The sequence below is a fragment of the Sphaerodactylus townsendi genome, linkage group LG07 (assembly GCF_021028975.2).
Source record: "Sphaerodactylus townsendi isolate TG3544 linkage group LG07, MPM_Stown_v2.3, whole genome shotgun sequence".
NCBI classification, from domain to species: domain Eukaryota; kingdom Metazoa; phylum Chordata; class Lepidosauria; order Squamata; family Sphaerodactylidae; genus Sphaerodactylus; species Sphaerodactylus townsendi.
In genome coordinates this window covers 12,958,233-12,980,621 of record NC_059431.1, presented here as the reverse complement: position 1 = coordinate 12,980,621, position 22,389 = coordinate 12,958,233, and the positions used below count along the sequence as shown (strand labels likewise).

At 47.5% G+C, this 22,389-nt stretch overlaps 2 protein-coding genes across 2 annotated transcripts in view; both read left to right on the top strand.

The window, feature by feature from the left end:
* LOC125436941 (unconventional myosin-Vb-like) overlaps nucleotides 1-15,876 on the top strand; it is a 140,691-nt gene extending 124,815 nt beyond the window's left edge. Inside the window, exons 4-5 of the mRNA XM_048504324.1 lie at nucleotides 3,696-3,840; nucleotides 15,849-15,876. Coding sequence (XP_048360281.1) covers nucleotides 3,696-3,840; nucleotides 15,849-15,876 — 173 coding nt within the window. The remainder of the gene's footprint in view (nucleotides 1-3,695; nucleotides 3,841-15,848) is intronic.
* Nucleotides 15,877-16,406: 530 nt separating this feature from the next.
* LOC125436940 (unconventional myosin-Vb-like) overlaps nucleotides 16,407-22,389 on the top strand; it is a 100,861-nt gene continuing 94,878 nt past the window's right edge. Inside the window, exons 1-3 of the mRNA XM_048504323.1 lie at nucleotides 16,407-16,602; nucleotides 16,674-16,701; nucleotides 16,876-16,966. Coding sequence (XP_048360280.1) covers nucleotides 16,407-16,602; nucleotides 16,674-16,701; nucleotides 16,876-16,966 — 315 coding nt within the window. The remainder of the gene's footprint in view (nucleotides 16,603-16,673; nucleotides 16,702-16,875; nucleotides 16,967-22,389) is intronic.

The following is a 22,389-nucleotide window of genomic DNA, read 5'->3' as shown; positions in this document are numbered from 1 at the left end:
GTCAGTTGATAAAACAGTCAGCTGATTCCGACCAGGAATGCCTTTGACAGTACATTGAACTCCCACCTTGTTCTCTATGGCTTATATTTGCCTTAGGCCCCGAACGTCTGCTATTAGGTATTGGTGGAACTCGTGAAACACTGTGAGTGTGAAGCCTGTATCAAAATAGAGGGAAATTTTGTTTTTTTGCTTTTTGAGTTAGAAGGGTCTTCTGCAATCCAAAAGGGAAGAAGCGTTGGTTTTTACATCCTGCTTTTTCTCTACCTTTAAGGAGTGTCAAAGCGACTTACAGATTCCATCCCTTCCCCTCACCATAACAGACACATTGTGAGGTAGGAGGAGCCGGGAGAGTTCTGAGAGAACTGTGACTGGCCCAAAATCACCCAGCAGGCTTCATGTGGAGGAGTGGGGAATCAAACCCAGTTCTCCAGATTAGAGTCCGCTGGTCTTAACCACTACACCATGTAGGTATATGCTATCACTAGTTCCTTATTTTTAAGAGACTAGTAACCTGGAAGAATACCAGGTTTGTTCTGGATTGAAGGGGCTTTGGGGAGGGGTCTCTTGAGCAGGGGAATGAGGCGACCAAGCCCTGCAGTGGCAAACAGGACCACTTTATTTTGGTAAAAATTGTAAGTCAACATTGCAGAGGGAAGAAGAAGAGTTTGGATTTATACCCCACCTTTCTCTCCTATAAAAAGACTCAAGGTGACTTACAATCTCCTTTCTCTTCCTCTCCCCACAACATAAGAACATAAGAACAAGCCAGCTGGATCAGACCAAAGTCCATCTAGTCCAGCTCTCTGCTACTCGCAGTGACCCACCAGGTGCCTTTGGGAGCTCACATGTAGGATGTGAACGCAATGGCCTTCTGCGGCTGTTGCTCCGGATCACCTGGTCTGTTAAGGCATTTGCAATCTCAGATCAAGGAGGATCAAGATTGGTAGCCATAAATCGACTTCTCCTCCATAAATCTGTCCAAGCCCCTTTTAAAGCTATCCAGGTTAGTGGCCATCACCCCCTCCTGTGGCAGCATATTCCAAACACCAATCACACGTTGCGTGAAGAAGTGTTTCCTTTTATTAGTCCTAATTCTTCCCCCCAGCATTTTCAATGAATGCCCCCTGGTTCTAGTATTGTGAGAAAGAGAGAAAAATTTCTCTCTGTCAACATTTTCTACCCCATGCATAATTTTGTAGACTTCAATCATATCCCCCCTCAGCCGCCTCCTCTCCAAACTAAAGAGTCCCAAACGCTGCAGCCTCTCCTCATAAGGAAGGTGCTCCAGTCCCTCAATCATCCTCGTTGCCCTTCTCTGAACTTTTTTCTATCTCCTCAATATCCTTTTTGAGATGCGGCGACCAGAACTGGACACAGTACTCCAAGTGCGGTCGCACCACTGCTTTATATAAGGGCATGACAATCTTTGCAGTTTTACAACAGACACCTTGTGAGGCAGGTGGGGCTGAGAGAGTTCTGAGAGAACTGTGACTAGCCCAAGGACACCCAGCAGGAATGTAGGAGTGCGGAAACACATCTGGTTCACCGGATAAGCCTCCGCCACTCAGGTGGAGGAGCAGGGAATCAAACCTGGTTCTCTAGATTAGAATCCACCTGCTCTTAACCACTACACCACGCTGACCTTCTTTGGTTCTTTGCTGCTGCTGGCTTTATGTTTGCAGGAAGGGGTTTTTTTTAACATAAAGGAGCATTCTAAAGCACGACTGTTAACCTGCAGTCCTATTCTGTCTTTGCCAACCTCTGCTATTAAAATCATAGAAATATTCCAGCAGGTAAGAAATAGGCTTTAGTGACAGGTGAGCAAGTCCACTCCCACCCCCAGCCTTGTCTCCGAATCAGCCCCTGCTGAATTATTTGCAAATAGCTCGGCTTATCCTGAATTATCAGAAACCACCAGCATTTGGGTGACAAGGTCACTGAAAACGGCATGTCCCCTAAGTCCCCTTTGCTTTCATTTTTGGAATGGAGGAAACCAGTAATGGAGGGAACCAGGCTGTGTAGTACGAAGACCCTTCCTCTCCCTTCTCCCCTCCGTACAGAAACTGGGTGCATCGAAGAGTGGTTTGGCGTGTCCATCACTCCGAGAAATGCAGTTCCCCACAATGCCCAGGACTAGACATTGCTACATGCAGTGCAGTTGCCAGATCCATTTTGGATCCTGACAAACCAGATGTGTGCTGGTTGTTGTTGTTGTTGTTATTTGTTGTTGTTGTTGTTGTTATTTATTAAATTTAGTATACCGCCCTATCCGCGAAGGGCTCAGGGCGGTGTACAGATAAAACATCAGCTAAAAACATACATATAATTACAGCAACAGTCATATCTTAGAACATCCCCCGCGCCGAAACCCTCCTAATGCGAAATAATGGGTCCTGATGGTATTGAGGACCCATGGGTGGTAGAGAGGAGGGGGCAGGGGCACCCTCAGCGGCTGGTCTCTCCAAAGGCCCGGTGGAACAACTCAGTCTTACAGGCCCTGCGGAGTTCCCGAAGGTCCCGCAGGGCCCGGACAGCTGGAGGGAGAGTGTTCCACCAGGCCGGCGCCAGAGCCGTGAAGGCCCTGGCTTGAGTGGAGGCCAGCCGCATCATTGTAAATTTACAGGTGTGCAGTGGCCCAATATGGATAGCCGCTGGGAAAGCCCCTGTTTGTGCCTCTGTGGAACCTTAGCGCAATGATGAATTACTTGCGAGTTTACACAGTGCACGTAAGTCAAGGAGACGAAAACGTCTTTGGATTTGGGACACCATCTGAGCCAGAGAAGAACTTCGGGACTGTCACGATTCATCACCTTACGTTGATGGCAGTTCATGAACACGATCTTTCTCTACCGTTGAAGGAAAACAATTTCAGTATAATTACATCCACTGCTGTCTATCAGGTGCCACAAAACTACTCTGTCACGTACGGCCAGTGGCATTTTAATGTGGAAGACTGCTCCAGTCGAGATTTTAGGAACATTCAATTCTGGGGTGCTGTGTGGTTTCCGGGCTGTATGGCCGTGTTCTAGCAGCATTCTCTCCTGACGTTTTGTCTGCATCTGTGGCTGGCATCTTCAGAGGATCTGAATCCTCTGAATCAGAGGATCAGATCCTCTGAAGATGCCAGCCACAGATGCAGGCGAAACGTCAGGAGAGAATGCTGCTAGAACACGGCCATACAGCCCGGAAACCACACAGCACCCCAGTGATTCCAGCCGTGAAAGCCTTCGACAATACACATTCAATTCTGTTTTTTAAAAAATAAAAAACACAAAAGAGGAAAAATAAAAGAATGCAAATAAACTTAGCCAGAGTTTGTTTTCGCATTGTGGAAAACATGAACATATAAGGAACTATTAAGAACATAAGAAAGAGCCTGCTGGATTAGACCAGAGTCCATCTAGTCCAGCACTCTGCCACTCGCAATGGCCCACCAGATGCCTTTGGGAGCTCATGTGCAGGATGTGAAAGCAGTGGCCTTCTGCTGCTGCTGCTGCTCCCAAGCACCTGGTCTGCTAAGGCATTTGCAATCTCAGATCAAGGAGGATCAAGATTGGGAGCCATAGATCGACTTCTCCTCCATAAATCTGTCCAAGCCCCTTTTAATGTCTAAGTGTCAGTATTGAAAGTGGCACACTCTCCACTTTTGGCTTTGATGTGGTTGTAACTTGTATTTTGCATCTTTTTTTTTTAAGGTATTGTGCTCGTTGCCATTAATCCCTATGAACAGTTGCCAATCTACGGACAAGATGTCATTTACGCATACAGTGGCCAAAACATGGGGGATATGGATCCTCATATCTTTGCAGTGGCAGAAGAGGCTTATAAGCAGATGGCCAGGTAAGCAGTGGATTCCTTCACTCAGACTCCTGTACTAAAGCAGCACTGGTTCTATGATACAGGAATAAATCCACAATCTTATTATCGGAACTTTGGAAATGTTCATGATTTTACTTTGTTGTGGGAAGAATTAACTGGAATGCTGGAAATGGAATGCTGGAATTGATAGGTGCCAGAGGTGTATGTAGGGAAAATGTAGCCCTGTGTGCGCGCGCACGCACACACACACACACACACCCCTGTATGGGCAGCCAACCACAACCAAACAATGTTTTTTGCACCAGATGTTGAAGTCAGTGTATGGATCTGGGGTGAAGGAGAAGGGATGTGAGAAGCAATTTTCTGGGGGGCCCCACATGACTAAATGGCCGCAGCCCGGGGGCATTTGACCTCATATGTCCCCTTGGGCGGTACGCCCTTGGTGCTAAGGGTATAGTTTGCTTGGGCACCGACAAACTTCAGGCCAACCCTGGATGGGTCACTGTGCAAAGTAAATTTGGACTTGTGGGGTCACCATACTAAACAAGTTGGGAACCTTGGGTGCTGTGTGGTTTCCGGGCTGTATAGCTGTGTTCTAGCAGCATTCTCTCCTGACGTTTCGCCTGCATCTGTGCCTGGCATCCTCAGAGGATCTGATGTTGGGAAAGCAAGTGGAGTATATATACCTGTTGGAGTGTCCAGGGTGGGTGGAGAAACATTGTCTGTGAGTAACAAAGACGACAGCCAGGTCAATAGGTGAGGGCATCTGAATAGAAGTATGAGTAACAATGAAGTCTATAGCATGGGAGTAACAATGGAGATGGCAAGGTCACTGGGGGGAACACGGCCATACAGCCCGGAAACCACACAGCACCCAAGTGATTCCGGCCGTGAAAGCCTTCGACAATACAAGTTGGGAACTGTTGTTTCCCTTGCTGCAAAGGTGAAATGGCGGTGGAGATTTTGACATGTCTCAGAAGTCTCCGCCAAACCTAACTGAGGCCTGCTGTGGAGCTGGGTACCAGAACCTGGTCTTTTGGTTCTCATATACCCGTTTTCCCAGTGTGGTTTGAGTGAGTCCAGGTGAGTTAGATTGCTGTTTTTTAAATCGACATTATCCATTCACGATTTAGATGGGTTGCTACATCCATAAAAATGTATTGATTGAAAACTGAAGTAAGTCATAGCTCACACAGTAACTTTCTTAAATATTTAATGTTTGTCCTTTTTTTAAGGAAATGGCATCCTGTGTATTTTTAGGTAAAGGAAATTGTATCCTGTGTATTTTTAGATAACTTACTGCTAATGACCCTAAATAGCCTGCAGCTGCTGTAGATTTTTGTGGGGATGTAGTGACTAAAATCCACATTAGTAGGTGTATCGATCTCCTCTGTAATGTAGCTGCCCAGCTCTTCCCAAAAAAGTAAACAGTGGCCAATTACCCACCAACGCTCTGGCCCGCAGTGGGACAGGAAGCGTGTCAGGGCAAGAAATCTTGCTTCCTGTTTCTGATGTGCCCAGAAAGGAGGCACTTTGGGGCAAGTAATCTTGTCCCGATGTGCTTCCTGTTTCTGGTGCTCCAAGAGAGGAGGCGCATCAGGGCTAGATTTACATGCTCCCTCTTGCTGCGCACGTTCTTCTTGCTTTCCTTGCGTGAAGCAAGAGCACTTCTGGCCTGAATTTTCATACCAGAGGGAGGCAAGGCCTGGGAACACTGGCAGTGTCAACCAGGTTATGTCAAGTCCATCTTTTTCACCCAGCTTCTGCCTGTGTAACCTCTATCTGTGGGTTCTGTGGGACAGAACTTGGAATGAGTTTGCAACAACAAATTTTAAAAACAAAATGGTTTACTTTCTTAACATAGAACATAGAACATCAACATTTAACATCAGACTTCAAGGTCCTGTTCAGGTTGCATTTTTCAAGTCCTTATATTTACAGTCTACTGATACTGCCAAGTCCAATTCTTCTTTGCAAGTGGGTTGGCTCCTGAAGACTCCAAGGGCTTGATGGACAGGATTCAACATGATGAAGGTTTCCAGGAGAACTCTCACCCATTACAACCACAAAAAGAACCCCTGAAACAATAAACTCCAACATTTACAACATAGCAAAAAATAAACAACTACCTTCCCAGTACTTCCCAACAACATTGCAGTTACCTTAACAAGGTGTTAAGGGCTTATACAAATCAAGGTCCGAGTCTGGTAGCCTTGTCTCCTCCAAACTACATGAGCTCTGCAGTCTCCTCCTGCTTTGGGTCTCCACCCCTTTCTGGGTCAACCCATTCTGAACATGGGGGTTACACCTGCATGGAGTCTTCTTCATCCCCCACCCCCCCAAATCTTCCACAAACTATTGTGTAGTTAAGCAAATTAACCTGCCCTCCATAGTTTATTTGTTGTTTACACTTGTATCCCGTCCTCCCTCGACATAGCAGGGCTCAGGGCAACTCACAGAGACAATTATAATGCAACACAATTTAAAACCGTCAAGCCCCACAACTATACACATACTTAATTTCCTCTAAAACAACACGCTGGAACTTAAATAAAAACCAGCAGATGTACTTTCAGTAGGTTTCTGCGTCTGTTTCCAGTTGGAGAACTTGTGTTTCAGGATGGCACAATTTGGAATCCTTTAGTGTAGAATTACAGAGTCCCCTTTTTGATATCTGAAAAGGTTAGACTGTCTTTTGGTGCTCAGAGAACGTTCGTTTGTCCTTTCTGAAGTGCCTTATTTTTAGTGGCGCGTCAGCAGATTCCAGGAACTTGCAGTGGAGTTTTTAAATAGGGACATTTGTTTATTTTTTCCCCCTTTTCATTTAAAAGCGGAAGCATTTTCCGTGCCTCCTTATCGATCCTTTTCTCGCTTTGCACCACTGTTAACTTCCATGGAAACTTTATCATCGTGACAAGGCGCTTCTGCTGATTTCAGAGCCGCTGCGCCCAGGCGCCTTGCGCGGGGCTTAATTGGGGTGGTGGTGGTGTTGTTCAATCCACCCACACCTGCCCCAGAATTGTCCCAGGCTGTTTTCAAAAAGTTGCTGACAAGTCTGGGCTGGCGGAGACTTCTGAGACGTGTCAAAATCTCCACAGCCGTTCCATCTTTTGAGCGAGGTTAGGGAAGCTGAACCTGCGGAGTCCGCACCTTTGCTGCCTGGCGGGACCTCTTAATGCAACAATAAGCACAGTATCATTAGGAAGTTAGAGCTCAGTGTGCAGAAATGAGAGGGATGGGGTCAGGAGGAAAGGGCCTCGTTTTGCAAGGTGTCGAATTGCTTTTGCGTTCTGTTGAAGCTGAGGTTGGAGGCAGAGGTTTTTTTGGGGTGGGGAGGAGAATTGAGTTCTGTTGGCAAGAAAGGTCGGCTGCTCTCAGTTCATATCTTCCTTGCACTTTTAATTCCAGGTAAAGAGACTTTTGCAGGTTTGTAGATTGGTTCAAAACCCTGCAGATCATTGTATTGTCGAAGGCTTTCACGGCCGGAATCACTGGGGTGCTGTGTGGTTTCCAGGCTGTATGGCCGTGTTCTAGCAGCTGGGTGAAACGTCAAGGAGAGAATGCTGCTAGAACACGGCCATACAGCCTGGAAACCACACAGCACCTGCAGATCATGTTTCTCTGAAGGCGAAAGTGGGACCAAAGAAGTCATGTACTTTGTGACCGTATGTTTGTGTGCGCAGATGCCGCGGCAAACAGTGCCCCCCTTTATCAGACTTTTAAAAAAATGTCTCCCTCCTGAACAGTGCTAGATGGTTATTCGTTTTAGGAGTGATGAACCTGTTTAACATATATTATTTAGGACATTTATATGTCATTTTTTTTCTGCATCCTGCCTGCTGCAAGCAATATGTGAAAGCCAGAGTGCGTGTATGCACTTTACTCTGTGGAGTACGTGAATGCACTTTACCCTGTGGTAATGCCTCATATAGTGCATAGTTAAACTGTGGAACTCTCTGACACATGATGCGGTGGTGGCTGCCAACAGGGAGGGCTTTAAATGGGAAGTGGACAGATTCAGGGAGAACGAGGCTATCAGTGGCTGCTAGTCAAAATGGCTACTGGGCAATATGCCTCTTTGAATCAGTTGCTGGAGAGTCGGCAAAGGAAGGTGCTGCTACAGTCACCCTGCGGGTGGACTTCTTAAAACCATCTGGTCATCCAGGAGGCAATTTCAGGACCTCCGTGCCCTGTTGTTGGAACTCCAGAGGAACTGGCTGGCTGCTGTGTGAACAGAATGCTGGACTAGATAAGTCTTCGGTCTGATCCAGCAGGGCTGTTCTTATAAGTGACCAAAGAAAAGAACAAAGTGGCGTTTGGTGCAGGCAGGGAGGCGTCAAAGGAGCAGAAATCCAGTCCTGCATAACGTAATTGCCATTTAATTGCATAACATGATTGCCACTTAATTGCTAGCAAATAATTGGAATTTCCAGGTTGGCGGAAAAAAACTGTTGTACTCCTATCCCATAAAGCATGCAATGCTTGGCTTCTTTAAATGTCCCCACGTGGTGTCTGAGAAAACAAACACATTCTTTTTCCCCCTGCTCTGTTTCTCAGAGCACATCCCATCCACTTCGGGCTCCAGGGATGCTATTTCTGGACACAGGAGACACTGCCTTGCCCCGCTCCCTGCCGGATCACATACCTAGCATGCATGTGTCTGAAGATGGTGATCTTTCTTTTCCGCCTTCTTACACCGAGCGTGGAAGTAGGGCACTCAGGGCAGGGGGTCTGCGTGCCAGAGAGGTGTCTGGGGACCTGTTAAGCCAATCAGATGGGTTAGTCCAATACACAAGAGAGAAAAGAGGCATCTTTGTATTGCTTGTAACTGGCTCCAAACATACAAGAGAGAGCTGGCATGGTGTAGTGGTTAAGAGCAGCACACTCTAATCTGGAAAACTGGGTTTGATTCCCCACTCCTCCACATGAAGCCTGCTGGGTGACCTTTTGCTGGTCACAGTTCTCTCAGAACTCTCGGAGCCCACACAGCCACAGCAAATCATGTCTGAACGCCTCTTACCTTGAAAACTCCACAGGGTCACCATAAGTTGTCTGTGACTTGACAGCACTTTCTGCCACCACCAAACCTATAGGCCGTGTGTGTCAGCGACCAGTTCTTAGGAACTTGCTATTTGGATTTAGCCTGGATATAACTTACCTTTTTGCTTATGTCCCAGCATACTTTGTAGTAAAAATTAATGGCGGCTATCCTATCCAATCAGAACTTTTTAATTAGGATCTGCCCCTAACTTTCCTGAAAGACCGCTTGAAGGGAATGAAGAAGAAGAAGGAGGAGGAGGAGGAGGAAGAAGAGTAGTAGTAATAGTAGTAGTAGTAGTAGTAATTTGGATTTATATCCCCCTTTCTCTCCTGTAGGAGATTCAAAGGGTCTTACAATCTCCTTGCCCTTCCCCCCTCACAACAAACACCCTGTGAGGTGGGTGGAGCCGAGAGAGCTCCGAGAAGCTGTGACTAGCCCAAGGTCACCCAGCTGGCGTGCATGGGAGTGCACAGGCTAATCTGAATTCCCCAGATAAGCCTCCACATCTCAGGTGGCAGAGCTGGGAATCAAACCCGGTTCCTCCAGATTAGAATGCACCTGCTCTTAACAACTAAGCCAACACCCACCGTCTCCAAACCTGCCTTTCCAGAAGAAGAAGAAGAGTTTGGATTTATATCTCACCTTTCTCTCCTGTAAGGAGACTCCAGGTGGCTTACAAGCTCCTTTCCCTTCCTCTCCCCACAACAGACACCTTGTGAGGCAGGTGGGGTGAGAGAGTTCAGAGGGAACTGTGACTAGCCCAAGGTCACTCAGCAACAATGTAGGAATTCGGAAACACATATCTGTTATCCAGATAAGCTTCTGCCACTCAGGTGGAGGAGTGGGGAATCAAACCCGGTTCTCCAGATTAGAATCCACCTGCTCTTAGCCACTACACCACGCTGGCTCTCAGTTGTTCATTCCCATACTTGGCATTCTCCTGCAGGAGAGATTTTGTGTGCCGTGTCTGACCACACGCAATGGAGCTTTCCTAATTTCGCCATGTCGCATTTCAGGGAAATAGTACGTCTCCCCTGCTTACCATTCACTTATGGTCAAGTTACAAGAAAAACACGATGAAAAGACAAGATGTTTTTCTCACTGGGCTTGAAGGAGAAGCTGTGATTGACAGTCTCCTGCCACGGCATTTGGGAACTGTTTCCTTGAGTGCGGTTCTGATGGAACACGAGCGCCTCTGAGCTCCCGGCGGCCTGATCTGAAGGACTCTGATGTTTCTTGTTACGTGGTAATGGCCATCCTGGAAGTTACACTGTACGGTGCTCTTCAGAGAGGGACTCTCCTACTGTAGAATCAAGAAGTATTTTCCCCCTTTCAGTCTTGTGGCAGCCTGAGAAAGCATCTTTTGACGTTTGAAGTCGAGCTTGCGACTCCAGCCCTGTGAGGTGGGCTGGTAGAGATTCAAAACCAATTTTTTTTGGTTTCCGAACTACTGATTTTGTAATGGTTAGTTTTTCTGTAAAACCCCCGGCTAGCCTGATGTGGTTCTTTCACTGGCGAAAGAGCCAGTAGGCTAGAGAAAGTTTCCGTGGTCTGGAGCAGGGGTCAGCAACCTTTACCACCCAAAGAGCCATTTGGACCCGTTTTCCGTGGCCCTGAAGATCTACTGAGCTGGAGAGGTGGCTCCACATGGAGCCGCCTCCGGTTTGGCCCCTCCACTCACTTTTCCTTCCAGCGCTGGGAGGCGGAGGCGCCAGGCAGGGAAACCCCCTCTGCCGTGGGGCAGAGGGGGGATGGCGGCTGCAGGGATGTTAGAGGGGGGATGACAACTGCTCTGGAGGGACACACCCACGCTACCCTCCGACCTCGAGGGGTTGGAGGGCAGTGTGGGCGTTTCCCTCCAGCCCTCCAGAGAAGTGCTGGAAGGAGAGGTGAGTGGAGGGGACGCGAAAAGCGCCGCCCTCACACATGGAGCTGCGTCCGGTTCAGCCCCTCCACTCACCTTTCCTTCCACCGCTGCTCTGGAGGACTGGAGGGACACACCCATGCTACCCTCCGACCTCCACAGTATAAGACTGAAAGAGCCACAGTATAAGGCTAAAAGAGCCGCATGAGGCTCCAGAGCCGTGGGTTGCAGACCCCTGGAGGAATTCACTCCAGTCAGAAGCAGGATACATGCCACCGATTTCTGATGTTTCAGGATAGTTCCTCATGCCCATCATGGGGCCATTTTGAAGTAATTGAAACATGCTGCAACAGCTTGGCCCTGATGGAACTCGCAGCATGGTGGACTGAAGCCCTTGTGTTTCCCCGCTCCTTTCCCATCCTATTGAGCGTCAAAATGATTGCACACACGCACACACAGCCACCGTTGTGGCCCTTGGAAACTTGTATGTAGGGTGGGGGGAGCGCTATATTGCAGGCCTTGCGGCGTTTTAAAATGGAGACGGTGGGGTCCTCGTGGGAGTCACGGGGTGTCTCACTTGGCCCATGGCCGTGCTTACCTCACAGGGCTACTGTGAAGATAAAATGGCGGGAAGGAGGAAGGCTGGGATAAAAACGAATAAGTGCCATTCTAATTTAAATCCATGCAGGACAACTTACACCACATTTGTTTGTTTGTTTACTTATTTACTAATTAATTAATTAATTGATTGGCAAAGACTGTACTATCTGAGACTTTTAAGGAAACAACAGCTGAATGGAAAACTCCTGGTGTCCTTTTACCGCTGTGCTATAGAGAGTGTCTTAACCTACTGCATCTGTGTATGGTTCTCCAGTCGCACAGTGGCAGATAGGAAGGCGCTCCAAAGGGTGATCACTACTGCACAGAGGATTATCGGCCGCCCTCTCCCCCCCCCTTGGAAGAACTCTATAATTCCCGAAGCCTAAAGAAAGCCCAAAATATTCTGAGAGACGCTTCTCATCCAGCACACTCTCTTTTTGAACTGTGACCATCCGGCAGACGATACAGGTCTATCAAAACTAGGACAAAGAGGCTTAGAGACAGCTTCTACTCTAGAGCTGTGGCTATGCTGAACTCCGCGGCTTTGTGTTGATGTGTTTGGGGCTGTGTAGGGATGGGTGGAGGAAGGGGAAAGTGAGGATGGCGTATGAGTCTGAAATTGTGTGCATCGAGGAATGCTGCTGTGAATTTCGTTGTGCGTGCACAATGACAATAAAATGCTTATGCTTATGATTAATTAATTAATTATTGGATTTATATCCCGCCTTATCCCCACAGTGGTGCTTGAACACTGAGTTCAGCTTTGGCTGGCCAAGCTTCTTGGACATATTTGCACAAAAACCCTTTCATATTTTTATAAATGGTGAGTGCTACCTGCACACAATCACCTTACGATTCTAGGGATGATATTGAAAGTTTTGCAGAATAAAGGGATTTTTTCCCCCTTCAGCCTATAGTATATGTGTTGTTTTCATTGCATAAATGCGGCATTGGGGTGTGGGTTTTTATGTATTTTTTTTTAGGTTTTGCTTTTTAATCCATCAGTTTTAGCCTTGAGCGCTCCCCTCCATTTGAAAGCTGGTGGAGATGGACTAGCTGTCTAATCCGGTGTGACACGTCCTTTGTGTGCTGGGTATTTCAGAAGCTCTGGGCTGACCCAAATTGCTCTGTTCAGACTTCTGGCCCACATGAGGCTGGATCGTGCTGTGCCTCGCGTGGCACAGTTCAGAAAGGGAAAAAGGGAACGCACGGAGAACCCTGCGATGGTTTGTTATGTTCCTGCAATGGAGGGGAAAACAGAAGCAACTAAGCACGCGGCATAAATGCAATAGGTGGAAAAAAAACTATTTGGTAATAGCTGGGTTCTGTTTTGCATGGGTGGGGTTGATGCAAACATAACTTGATCGTCGGCTGGAAGTCAATATTGCATAAATTCATCATTGAATCTATTTCAAGGGGTAGTGATGCTGGTCTGAAGTAGGATAGCTATATTGGAGCAATGCTAGAAGAAGGAGGAGGAGGAGGAGGAGGAGGAGGAGGAGGAGGAGTTTGGATTTATATCCTCCCTTTCTCTCCTGCAGGAGACTCAAAGGGGCTTACAATCTCCTTGCCCTTCCTCCCTCACAACAAACACCCTGTGAGGTAGGTGGGGCTGAGAGAGCTCCCAGAAGCTGTGACTAGCCCAAGGTCACCCAGCTGGCATGTGTGGGAGTGTACAGGCTAATCTGAATTCCCCAGATAAGCCTCCACAGCTCAGGCGGCAGAGCTGGGAATCAAACCCGGTTCCTCCAGATTAGATGCATGAGCTCTTAACCTCCTACGCCACTGCTGCTCCTACGCCACTGCTGCTTGAGGGCAGATATAAAAAAATTCCGTATATCGACAGGCTTTGTCCATGTGAAATGAGGGAAATAGAGACCCTGACACATATTTTTTTACGATGCCCCACTCACAAAGAAATGAGGGCAAAACTGTTTGACTCTCGTCCAACATCAATTTTTCTTGGCCCTGCGGATTGTGCCGTGGAAAGACTATTAGAAGATGCCAATCCGAATATAACCAGAGAGGTGGCAAAATTTAGCGCTTTATGTGGTTAAAAGGCGTGGACAAGTAGGGCAATAAAAATAGGAACTCTGGATCAATGATTTTATCTTTCATTCAAATTTTATTCTAGTTTTTAACTTGAACTTATGTTATGGTTTGGACAAACAGTCTTTGGAAACTGGTTACCTCAATTGTATTTTGTTTCTGGTCTGGAAATGTACTATCTGGATTTTATATTTTATATTTGATATTTTCTGGTCTTTGACCGAAATAAAATATTGATTGATTGACTGAAGTAAGATAGCTATATTGGAGTCCAGTAGCAGAGTATTTTAAGGGCAAATGTGTTTGAAAATAAAGAAAAAGCAGAAGAAGAGTTTGAATTTATACCCTGCTTTTCTCTGCTGCGAAGAAGACTCGAGGTGGCTTACAAACTCCTTTCCCTTCCTCTCCCCACAACAGATGCCTTGTGAGGTAGGTGGGGCTGAAAGAGTTCTGAGAGAACTATGAGTAGCCCAAGGTCACCCAGTAGGCCTCATGTGGAGGAGCGGGAAAACAAATCCAGTTCACCAGATTAGAGCCTGCCGCTCACGTGGAGGAGTGGGGAATCAGACCCAGTTCTCCAGATTAGAGTCCACCTGCTAACTACTATAACCACCTGCCAACCACCCTGGCTCCTAAGCTCCCTTTGTCAGTTAGAAGCAGGAATGGAGATCTTAACTTCTTATATCACTGTCTGAAGATGAGAGGGATGTCCCACCTTCTTTCTTTGCCGTGCTCCTCCCACTGTTTTTACTTTATGTTATTTATATAGTCCGACTTCCTTACCGCCTCTCATGGTGGATTGGTAGAAAACGTGAGTTAAAGAAGTGTAGCGGAAGAAGGCGAGCCAGCGTGGTGTAGCAGCGAAAGCTTTGGCCAAGGGACTGGGAAACCCAAGTTCCAATCCCCTTGGGCCATTACAAGCACATCAACAATTATATCAAAACATTATGAGTATATTTGTTAAATTAAAATATACAGCATTGGCTAAAATGTGCAGCAATATTAGGTGGAATATACAGCAATATACCCATAAAACATAACAACCAAAATGAAAGTGGAAAGTATCATTCAGTCTCAGCCAATTGGCCATGCTGACAAGGGCTTATGGGATTTGTAGTCCATGAACATCTGGAGCATCATAGGTTGGCCACCCCTGCTGTAGGGCTTTCAAGACAGGAAAGGACCTGAGACAGCCGGTGTAGACTTTCTTCGTGGTTTCCCATATTAGTAGTAAGCAGGACCAACCTCGCTTATCTTCTGAGATCTGATGAGAATGGGCCATTTGGGCCATCCAAGTTTATTAAACCCACTAAAACGCTAAAGACCGTCATAACAAGAACCTTGTTCTACAACCGGGAAATTGCGGGCAGAGTCCAAACCTGGCTGAAGGAGTTATGGGACGGCAATCCAGAGCTGCTCTCCAGCTATGGGGAAAAAATGCACTCTTAAGGACTGCCCTCTAGCAGAGGAGGACGCTCCATTAATGAATCTGGTCTTTGCGAGAGAATCTGAAGTGTTTGCCTCCTCCTATGTGCGGAAAGCAGAAAGCAGAAATCACCCGCAAGACGAAATGTAAATATAATTGCCGTCTGTAATAGGATACGGGTGCCTGGCTCCTTATTGAAAGGGGGATTATTGAAATGACAATGGGGAAGAGGCTCTTATTCAGCTCCCCTCCAGGCTTCGTTATTTCACAGAAATGTGCTGTGGAGCCTTCGGGTATCAAATAAATAAATTAACATTTAACATGAGCATTGGCATGTCGTTTTGGAATGCAGATGAGCAGCCTTTTCATAAAGAAAATATACTAACAGGGACTGAAGCTAAATGGAAAATCTCCTGTTTGGTTGGAAAGGAATTGAAGGGGAGCAGGGTCTTTGTAACAAGGACATTGTCTGTTTGTATGTGTTGGCGGGGGGGGGGGGGGGAATCCTTTAAATTGAATTTAAAAGAAAACCTAAATGTGGAAATGGGGTTTAGAGGCCACAGACTTAAACAGCACACTTAAGATAGCTGGAGTTGGTGGACTTAAGCCACGCCAGGGGGAAGAATTAGGACTAATAAAAGGAAACTAATTAGGATTAATAAAAGGAAAGTTTTTCACGCAACGTGTGACTGGTGTTTGGAATATGCTGCCACAGGAGGGGGTGATGGCCACTAACCTGGATAGCTTTAAAAGGGGCTTGGACAGATTTATGGAGGAGAAGTCGATCTATGGCTACCAATCTTGATCCTTCTTGATCTGAGGTTGCAAATGCCTTAACAGAACAGGTGCTCGGGAGCAGCAGCAGCAGCAGCAGCAGCAGAAGGCCATTGCTTTCACCTCCTGCATGTGAGCTCCCAAAGGCATCTAGGGAGCCACTGCGAGTAGCAGAGAGCTGGACTAGATGGACTCTGGTCTGATCCAGCAAGCTCGTTCTTCTGTTCTTATGCCTAAATGTGCATATAACTGTTAGGAAAGGTTGAAGGCATCAGGGAGAGAAGAACCACCAACATGAGATAGATTGACTTGATAAATGAAAACTTGGCCCTTAATTTGCGAGACCTGAACAAGGCTGTTAACGAAAGCAGGTTTTGAAGGACATTGATTTATAGGGTCTCCATGAGTCGGAAACGCCTCGACAGCACTTAAAACACACACACACACGCAACTATACATTGGAGTGTGGCCAGAGAGTCCTAGGAATATCCCGAGCGCCAGCAATTGTAGCGATTGATTATAGGCTCCGCCGGCTGGATGGATCTGGCGGTGTTAAGCTAATCGCCATGCCACGCCGTTAAAATTAAGCACTTTTAACATGCATTGATTTCGGTGGGAAAGGAAGCGAGGACTGTGTGATGGAAATCAGTTAAAGGCAATCCTTTTTAAAAATGGCCGTGGTCACGAATGTCTTGGTGTAATGCCTACGTTAAACACTTGCACTGCAGTCACTGTGAGGGCCCATGGCTCCGTGGTAGACATCCGCTTGGCGTGCAGAACTTGCCAGGTTCAATTCCTGGCATCGCTGTCAGTCAGAGGTGTATCGGGGGGGAATGGCGCCCGGAGACAACACCTGCCCCAAGCACCCTCCTGCCCCTGCCCCCCTGTGCTCGGGGGGGGGAGCTCGGACAGGCACTACAGCGGCACCCGTCAGAGCTGCACCCGGCCTCCTTGCAGGTTTCCTCCTGCTCTTCCCAGGCCCTCGGACACAGGGGGCGGTTTCAACAGGCATCATGGGGGAGAAGGAAGGTGGGAGAAATTTGGGGGGGGGGTCCACTGTTGCACCCAGGGACATTTGACTCCCCCTATCCCCATTGCAGATATGCCTTCTGTTAGTTATGAAGGAATGTAGGAGTGCGGAAACACATCTGGTTCATCAGATAACCCTCTGCCACTCAGGTGGAGGAGTGGGGAATCAAACCCGGTTCTCCAGATTAGAATCCACCTGCTCTTAACCACTGCACAAGGCTGGCTCTTGCCTTCTGGCTTTCTCCCTCCACCCTCCTTTCTGCCTTTCCACAGCACAGCTGCTTTGGAATGTAGCCCCGTCCTCTCCTGCGTGCGTCACCTGATTCAGAAAATATTTGCCCGTTTGTGGAAGACGTACTTATCGGTGAGACGTTTTAAGGTTCTTCACTCGGGTTGCGTAACGGTCCAGTGGCAGTTTCCACCAAAGAGCCTGCAGCTTCCCAAAGGATTCTCCTTTTCCCGCAGACTGTTATGTCAGTCTCGAGGAAGAGGCATTTGAAAGGATAACGGCGCGACTTTGCTGCAGAGAAGACGAGCAGGAGTAACAGCTGCCGGCCGGCCGGGCATTTAACCAAATCCCTTTGTAACATTGGACGTAGAAGTGCTATCGGTTAAGAGCCGATGACATGACAGCTTCTGCCGTTAGATGGAAAAAGCATTTGCACATTTTCGGTGTGCGAAAGGGAAATGTGCCCATCTGGTGACCCGGCGAGTGCACTTGGAGGCTTCCTTCCAGAAACAGTGTTAAAACTGTAAAGCCAGTGTGGATACGTCGGTGCAGCCAGATGCCTTAAAAGCATATCTTGAGCTGGAAGGATCTCTGACCATTTGTACTTCAGAGGATAATCGGGGCTGATTTGCAGGAAGGGACGTCAGGTTCCCTCCCCTCCTTAATGTCTGCATCCAGTGGACACATTTGTATGTTAAGGTCAGCAGCAGTGGCGTAGTGGCTAAGAGCAGTGACTAAGAGCAGGTGCACTCTGATCTGGAGGAACCGGGTTTGATTCCCCGCTCTGCCGCCTGAGCTGTGGAGGCTTATCTGGGGAATTCAGATTAGCCTGTATACTCCCACACACGCCAGCTGGGTGACCTTGGGCTAGTCACAGCTTCTGGGAGCTCTCTCAGCCCCACCCACCTCACAGGGTGTTTGTTGTGAGGGGGGAAGGGCAAGGAGATTGTAAGCCCCTTTGAGTCTCCTATAGGAGAGAAAGGGGAGTATAAATCCAAACTCCCCCTCCTCCCCCTCCCCCTCCTCCTCCTCCTCCTCCTCCTCCTCCTCCTCCTCCTCCTCCTCCTCCTTCTTCTTCTTCTTCTTCTTCTTCTTCTTCTTCTTCTTCTTCTTCTTCTTCTTCTTCTTCTTCTTCTTCTTCTTCTTCTTCTTCTTCTTCTTCTTCTTCTTCTTCTTCTTCTTCTTCTTCTTCTTCTTCTTCTTCTTCTTCTTCTTCTTCATAATGCTGTGATTTTTTTACCACCTTGGTTTCTGTTGGATGAAAGGGACTTGACGCTGTTTCCTGCCTCAACCTACAGAGGGTTTTTTTACTAGAAAGCCAGTGACTAGAAAGGGACCTAGGAATTTGTCACCTTTACTGGTTCTATCCCTTTGATGTTTGACTGATACTCTTGGGGACTTCCTCCCTTCCTTCCGCCTTCTCCTCGACCCTCTCCATCTTACTTTCACCATGCCTAGGGAGAGGATGTGTGCCCTGCGCATCCGTCTCCATCCAGTTAGAATAGATAGTTAGTGAACCCATCTCTCCACCTTTCTATCCAGAATGGAGTTCACTAATAAATACTCTTTTTAGTAGATTAGAAACTACAAACGACTCCGACTTTCTTTATGTGTCCTAAGCTCTCTCTCCCAAGCTCACACACACGTGCGTGTCCAGGTGAGCTCCGCTGTGTTTTTAGCCTCTGTGCACTCTGCTCATTGTGCAGGGGAAAACACATGCGAGGTGTTGTTTCTCCCAACAGTTTCTAGCATACCGATAATTGCGCGAAATAGACCCCTGCCTGGGAAGAGTTCAAAAGCCAACAACTTCCCTTGATATGACGACCTGTTATTTTTTGCAAATTCAGCTTGTTTGGCACAGTGGGGAAGCTGCCCTGGGAAAGACATTTCACGGGGCTGTTAGTCACTTCGCCAACAAATGCGTGAATGGAGACCACAGTTTTCTCCATCGTTTCTTAAATGAGAGAATTGAATTCCCCAATTCTCTCACAGCCCAGACTTCTCTGGGAGATCAGCCTTCATGCGGCAGCTTGAAGAGTATAGCGCCATGGTGGCAAACCTGTGGCACTCCAGATGTTCATAAACTACAATTCCCATCAGCCCCTGCCAGCATGGCCAATTGGAGTGCCATAGGTTTGCCACCACTGGTATAGCTGGGGCTGGGGGAACGTATGGGAGGAAATGGCCCTTCAGATATGTGGGACCACACGTATCCGAGGGGCGCAACTAGACACTGCCATATCAATAGTCCATCCAGTCCAGCATAGTGTTCACACTGTGACCAACCAGTTTCCCTGGAGATCCAAGAGACCGCAGAGGACCAAGGATGGGGGTGGTCTGTTGGGCTTACAAAAGGTCCCGGGTTCAATCCCCAAAACCTCTGGCTAAAAAAGATTTGGCAGTAGGTGATGTGTAAGATTTCAGCGAGAGACCTGGAGAGCCGCTGCCAGGCCCGGTAGACAAGACTGACCGTGATAGACGGAAGACCCGGTTCGGTAAAAGGCAGTTCCTTATGTTCATGGCCCTCTCATGAACACGCTAGCTCTCATGATGGCGTGGTGTACTGGTTAAGAGCAGGTGGATTCTAATCTGGAGAACCAGGTTTAATTCCCCACTCCTCCACCTGAGTGGCAGAGGCTTATCTGGTGAACCAGATGTGTTTCCGCACTACTGCATTCCTGCCGTACAACCTGGAAAACCCACAACACACTAGTGATTCCGGCTGTGAAAGCTTTCGACCATACAGTGGAACCTTGGTTTTCGTTGGTAATCCGTCCGAAGAGAATCAATGAATACCGAAACCGATGAAAACCAGGCAAACTTTTCCATAGGAATCAATGTAAATCCAATTAATCCGTCCTAGGCACTCCAAAAAACATACCAAAACACATTTTTGGTGAATAAACATAGTGCTTAATGCTGAAAACAGTAACAAACAATAACACTAGGACCGGCTTCAGAGCCAGTGGACCAATGTCGCACCAGAAAGCTGTGCAAAGAGGTCTGTTTCTGACGCCTCTTTAAGATTATTTAAATTTAAGATTATTTAAGATTATTTAAATATTTAAATTTTGTTTTAATGTATGTTTTAACCTTGTTGTAACCCGCCCTGAGCCCTCAGGGGGAGGGCGGCATATAAAATAAATAAGAATGTTAGTAAGTCTGAAATGGGGCAAGACTTTGTCATTAAACAAGTTGCAGACACGGCCTGCAAATGCTTTGTCCGGGTGATTTTTCTCCACAAACCCCTGCAACCTTACTGCAAATCGATGAAAACCGAGGCAAATTGATGAAAACCGAGACAAAATTTTCACTGAAAAAATCGATGGAAACCGATGAAAACTGAAGGCAATGAAAACCGAGGTTCCACTGTACATTCATATCCCTCAACTGGAGATGTGTCACTGTTACCACATTATATTGTTATGATGTCCATTTATTTAAAAAAAACCTGATGGTATGGGGTCAGATGGCTGCTGATGCATGAGTCTGTGAGGGAAACTACTGGGAAATCAGCTCCGTTGCCACAATACCATATCAGCAGACCCAGGAATGTGCAAAGCCTGTCCCTTTGAGGAAAGTGCCCGTCAGGTAGCCTTGCTAAGCAACGAGGAAAAATAAATTCGCAAGGCAGCGAAATGAATGTCCTAATAAGCGTTGGCGAGTGTCGCTGTGAGTTTGAAAAAGAGATCTGGGTGGCCGTACGAAGCACGGCTTGAAACAGAAAGGCAATTAACCAAGCGTGGAATGGGTGGGGGTGGGGATAAAAATCTGCTGACGGAAGAGCCGTAAATATTGAGAAGGGAGGGGGAGGAGCCCAGAAGTAGGGGAGTTTTATCGCTGAGTCAGACAGCTTGGGAACGGTCTAACTGGGATAAGTGATGATTTATAAGGGGAGGTTGTCCGAGAGGTAAAATTCGGGAGAGTTAAGTTGTCGTTCTTCTTGCCGACTTAACTCATGTCATCTAGTGCCTTCCTTATTCTCCTTCTCGGCCTTTTTATCTTTTCCGTTTCGCTGCAGACTTTGTAAGCATTGTGTTGTCGAAGGCTTTCACGGCTGGATTCAAACTGGTTCTGGTGGGTCTTCCAGGCTGTGTGGCCGTGGCCCGGTGGATCTTGTTCCTAACGTTTCGCCACAGATGCAGATGGAACGTTAGGAACAAGATCCACCAGACCACGGCCGTGCAGCCCGGAAAACCCATTGGAACCATGTGCAAGCATTGCTCCGTTGTATCTATGACAGGGTTGGGGTGTTGTCATCATTCACGGCAGAAACTCCGCACCAGGGAAACTAGGACCATGACTGGGTAGGGTTGAGTTTGGTCGGCCAAGCAGGGAGCTGATGGGATACAGGCAGGCCAGCACCATGGAGAGAAAACCAGGTAACTTCATTGGGTTGTGTGAGAGAAGGCAGCCTATCTGAAAGGGGTTTTTTGGGCCAAATAATGTGTAGTGGTTAAGAGCATGTGCACTCTAATCTGGAGAACGGGGTTTGATTCCCCGCTCTGCCACTTGAGCTGTGGAGGCTTATCTGGTGAACTAGATTAGCTTGTGCACCCCAACACACGCCAGCTGGGTGACCTTGGGCTAGTCACAGTTCTTCAGAGCTCTCTCAGCCCTACCCACCTCACAGGGTGCTTGTTGTGTGTGTGGGGGAGGGAGGAGGGAAAGGAGATTGTAAGCCTCTTTGAGTCCAATTCTTCTTGTTCTTCTTCCTCCTCCTCATTCTCTCCCCTCACCCCAGCCATTTCAGTTTATGAATACTGTGCAGGAGGAAGACCAAAGCCCCTCCTCCTTCCCCTGCGGTTCAGTCTTAGTAGGGTCCCTGCGATGCTGCAAAAGTTAGTTTCCTTGAGGAACTTGCTGGCTTTAACCTGATTGTAAGCCTCTCTGGCAGTCGCAAGATACATGTAAGATCTAGTTCGGCTCTTGGCCTCAAACATATTGCACAAGGTACAGGTTGAACATTGACCATTAGGAGAAACTTTAATGACGTGACTGGTTGGACAGTAGAACCGATAGCTCATAGAACCATGGAGTTGGAAGAGACTGCTAGGACGATCAAGTCCAAACCCCTGCCATGCAGGAACACACAATTGAAAGCACTCTCGACAGATGGCCATCTGGCCTCTGTTCAAAAATCTCCGAAGAAGGAGACTCTACCACACTCTGAGGCAGCGTATTCCACTGTTGAACAGCCCTTAACCATCAGGAACTTCTTCCTAAAGTTTAGGTGGAATCTCTTTTCCTATACTTTGAATCCATGGCTCCTTGTCTTAGTCTCTGCAGCAGCAGAAAGCAAACTTTCTCCATCTTCAACATGAAATCCCTTCAGATATTTAAACATTGCTAACAGGCGCGGCAGTGGCGTAGGAGGTTAAGAGCTCGTGTATCTAATCTGGAGGAACCAGGTTTGATTCCCAGCTCTGCCGCCTGAGCTGTGGAGGCTTATCTGGGGAATTCAGATTAGCCTGTACACTCCCACACACGCCAGCTGGGTGACCTTGGGCTAGTCACAGCTTCTTGGAGCTCTCTCAGCCCCACCTACCTCACAGGGT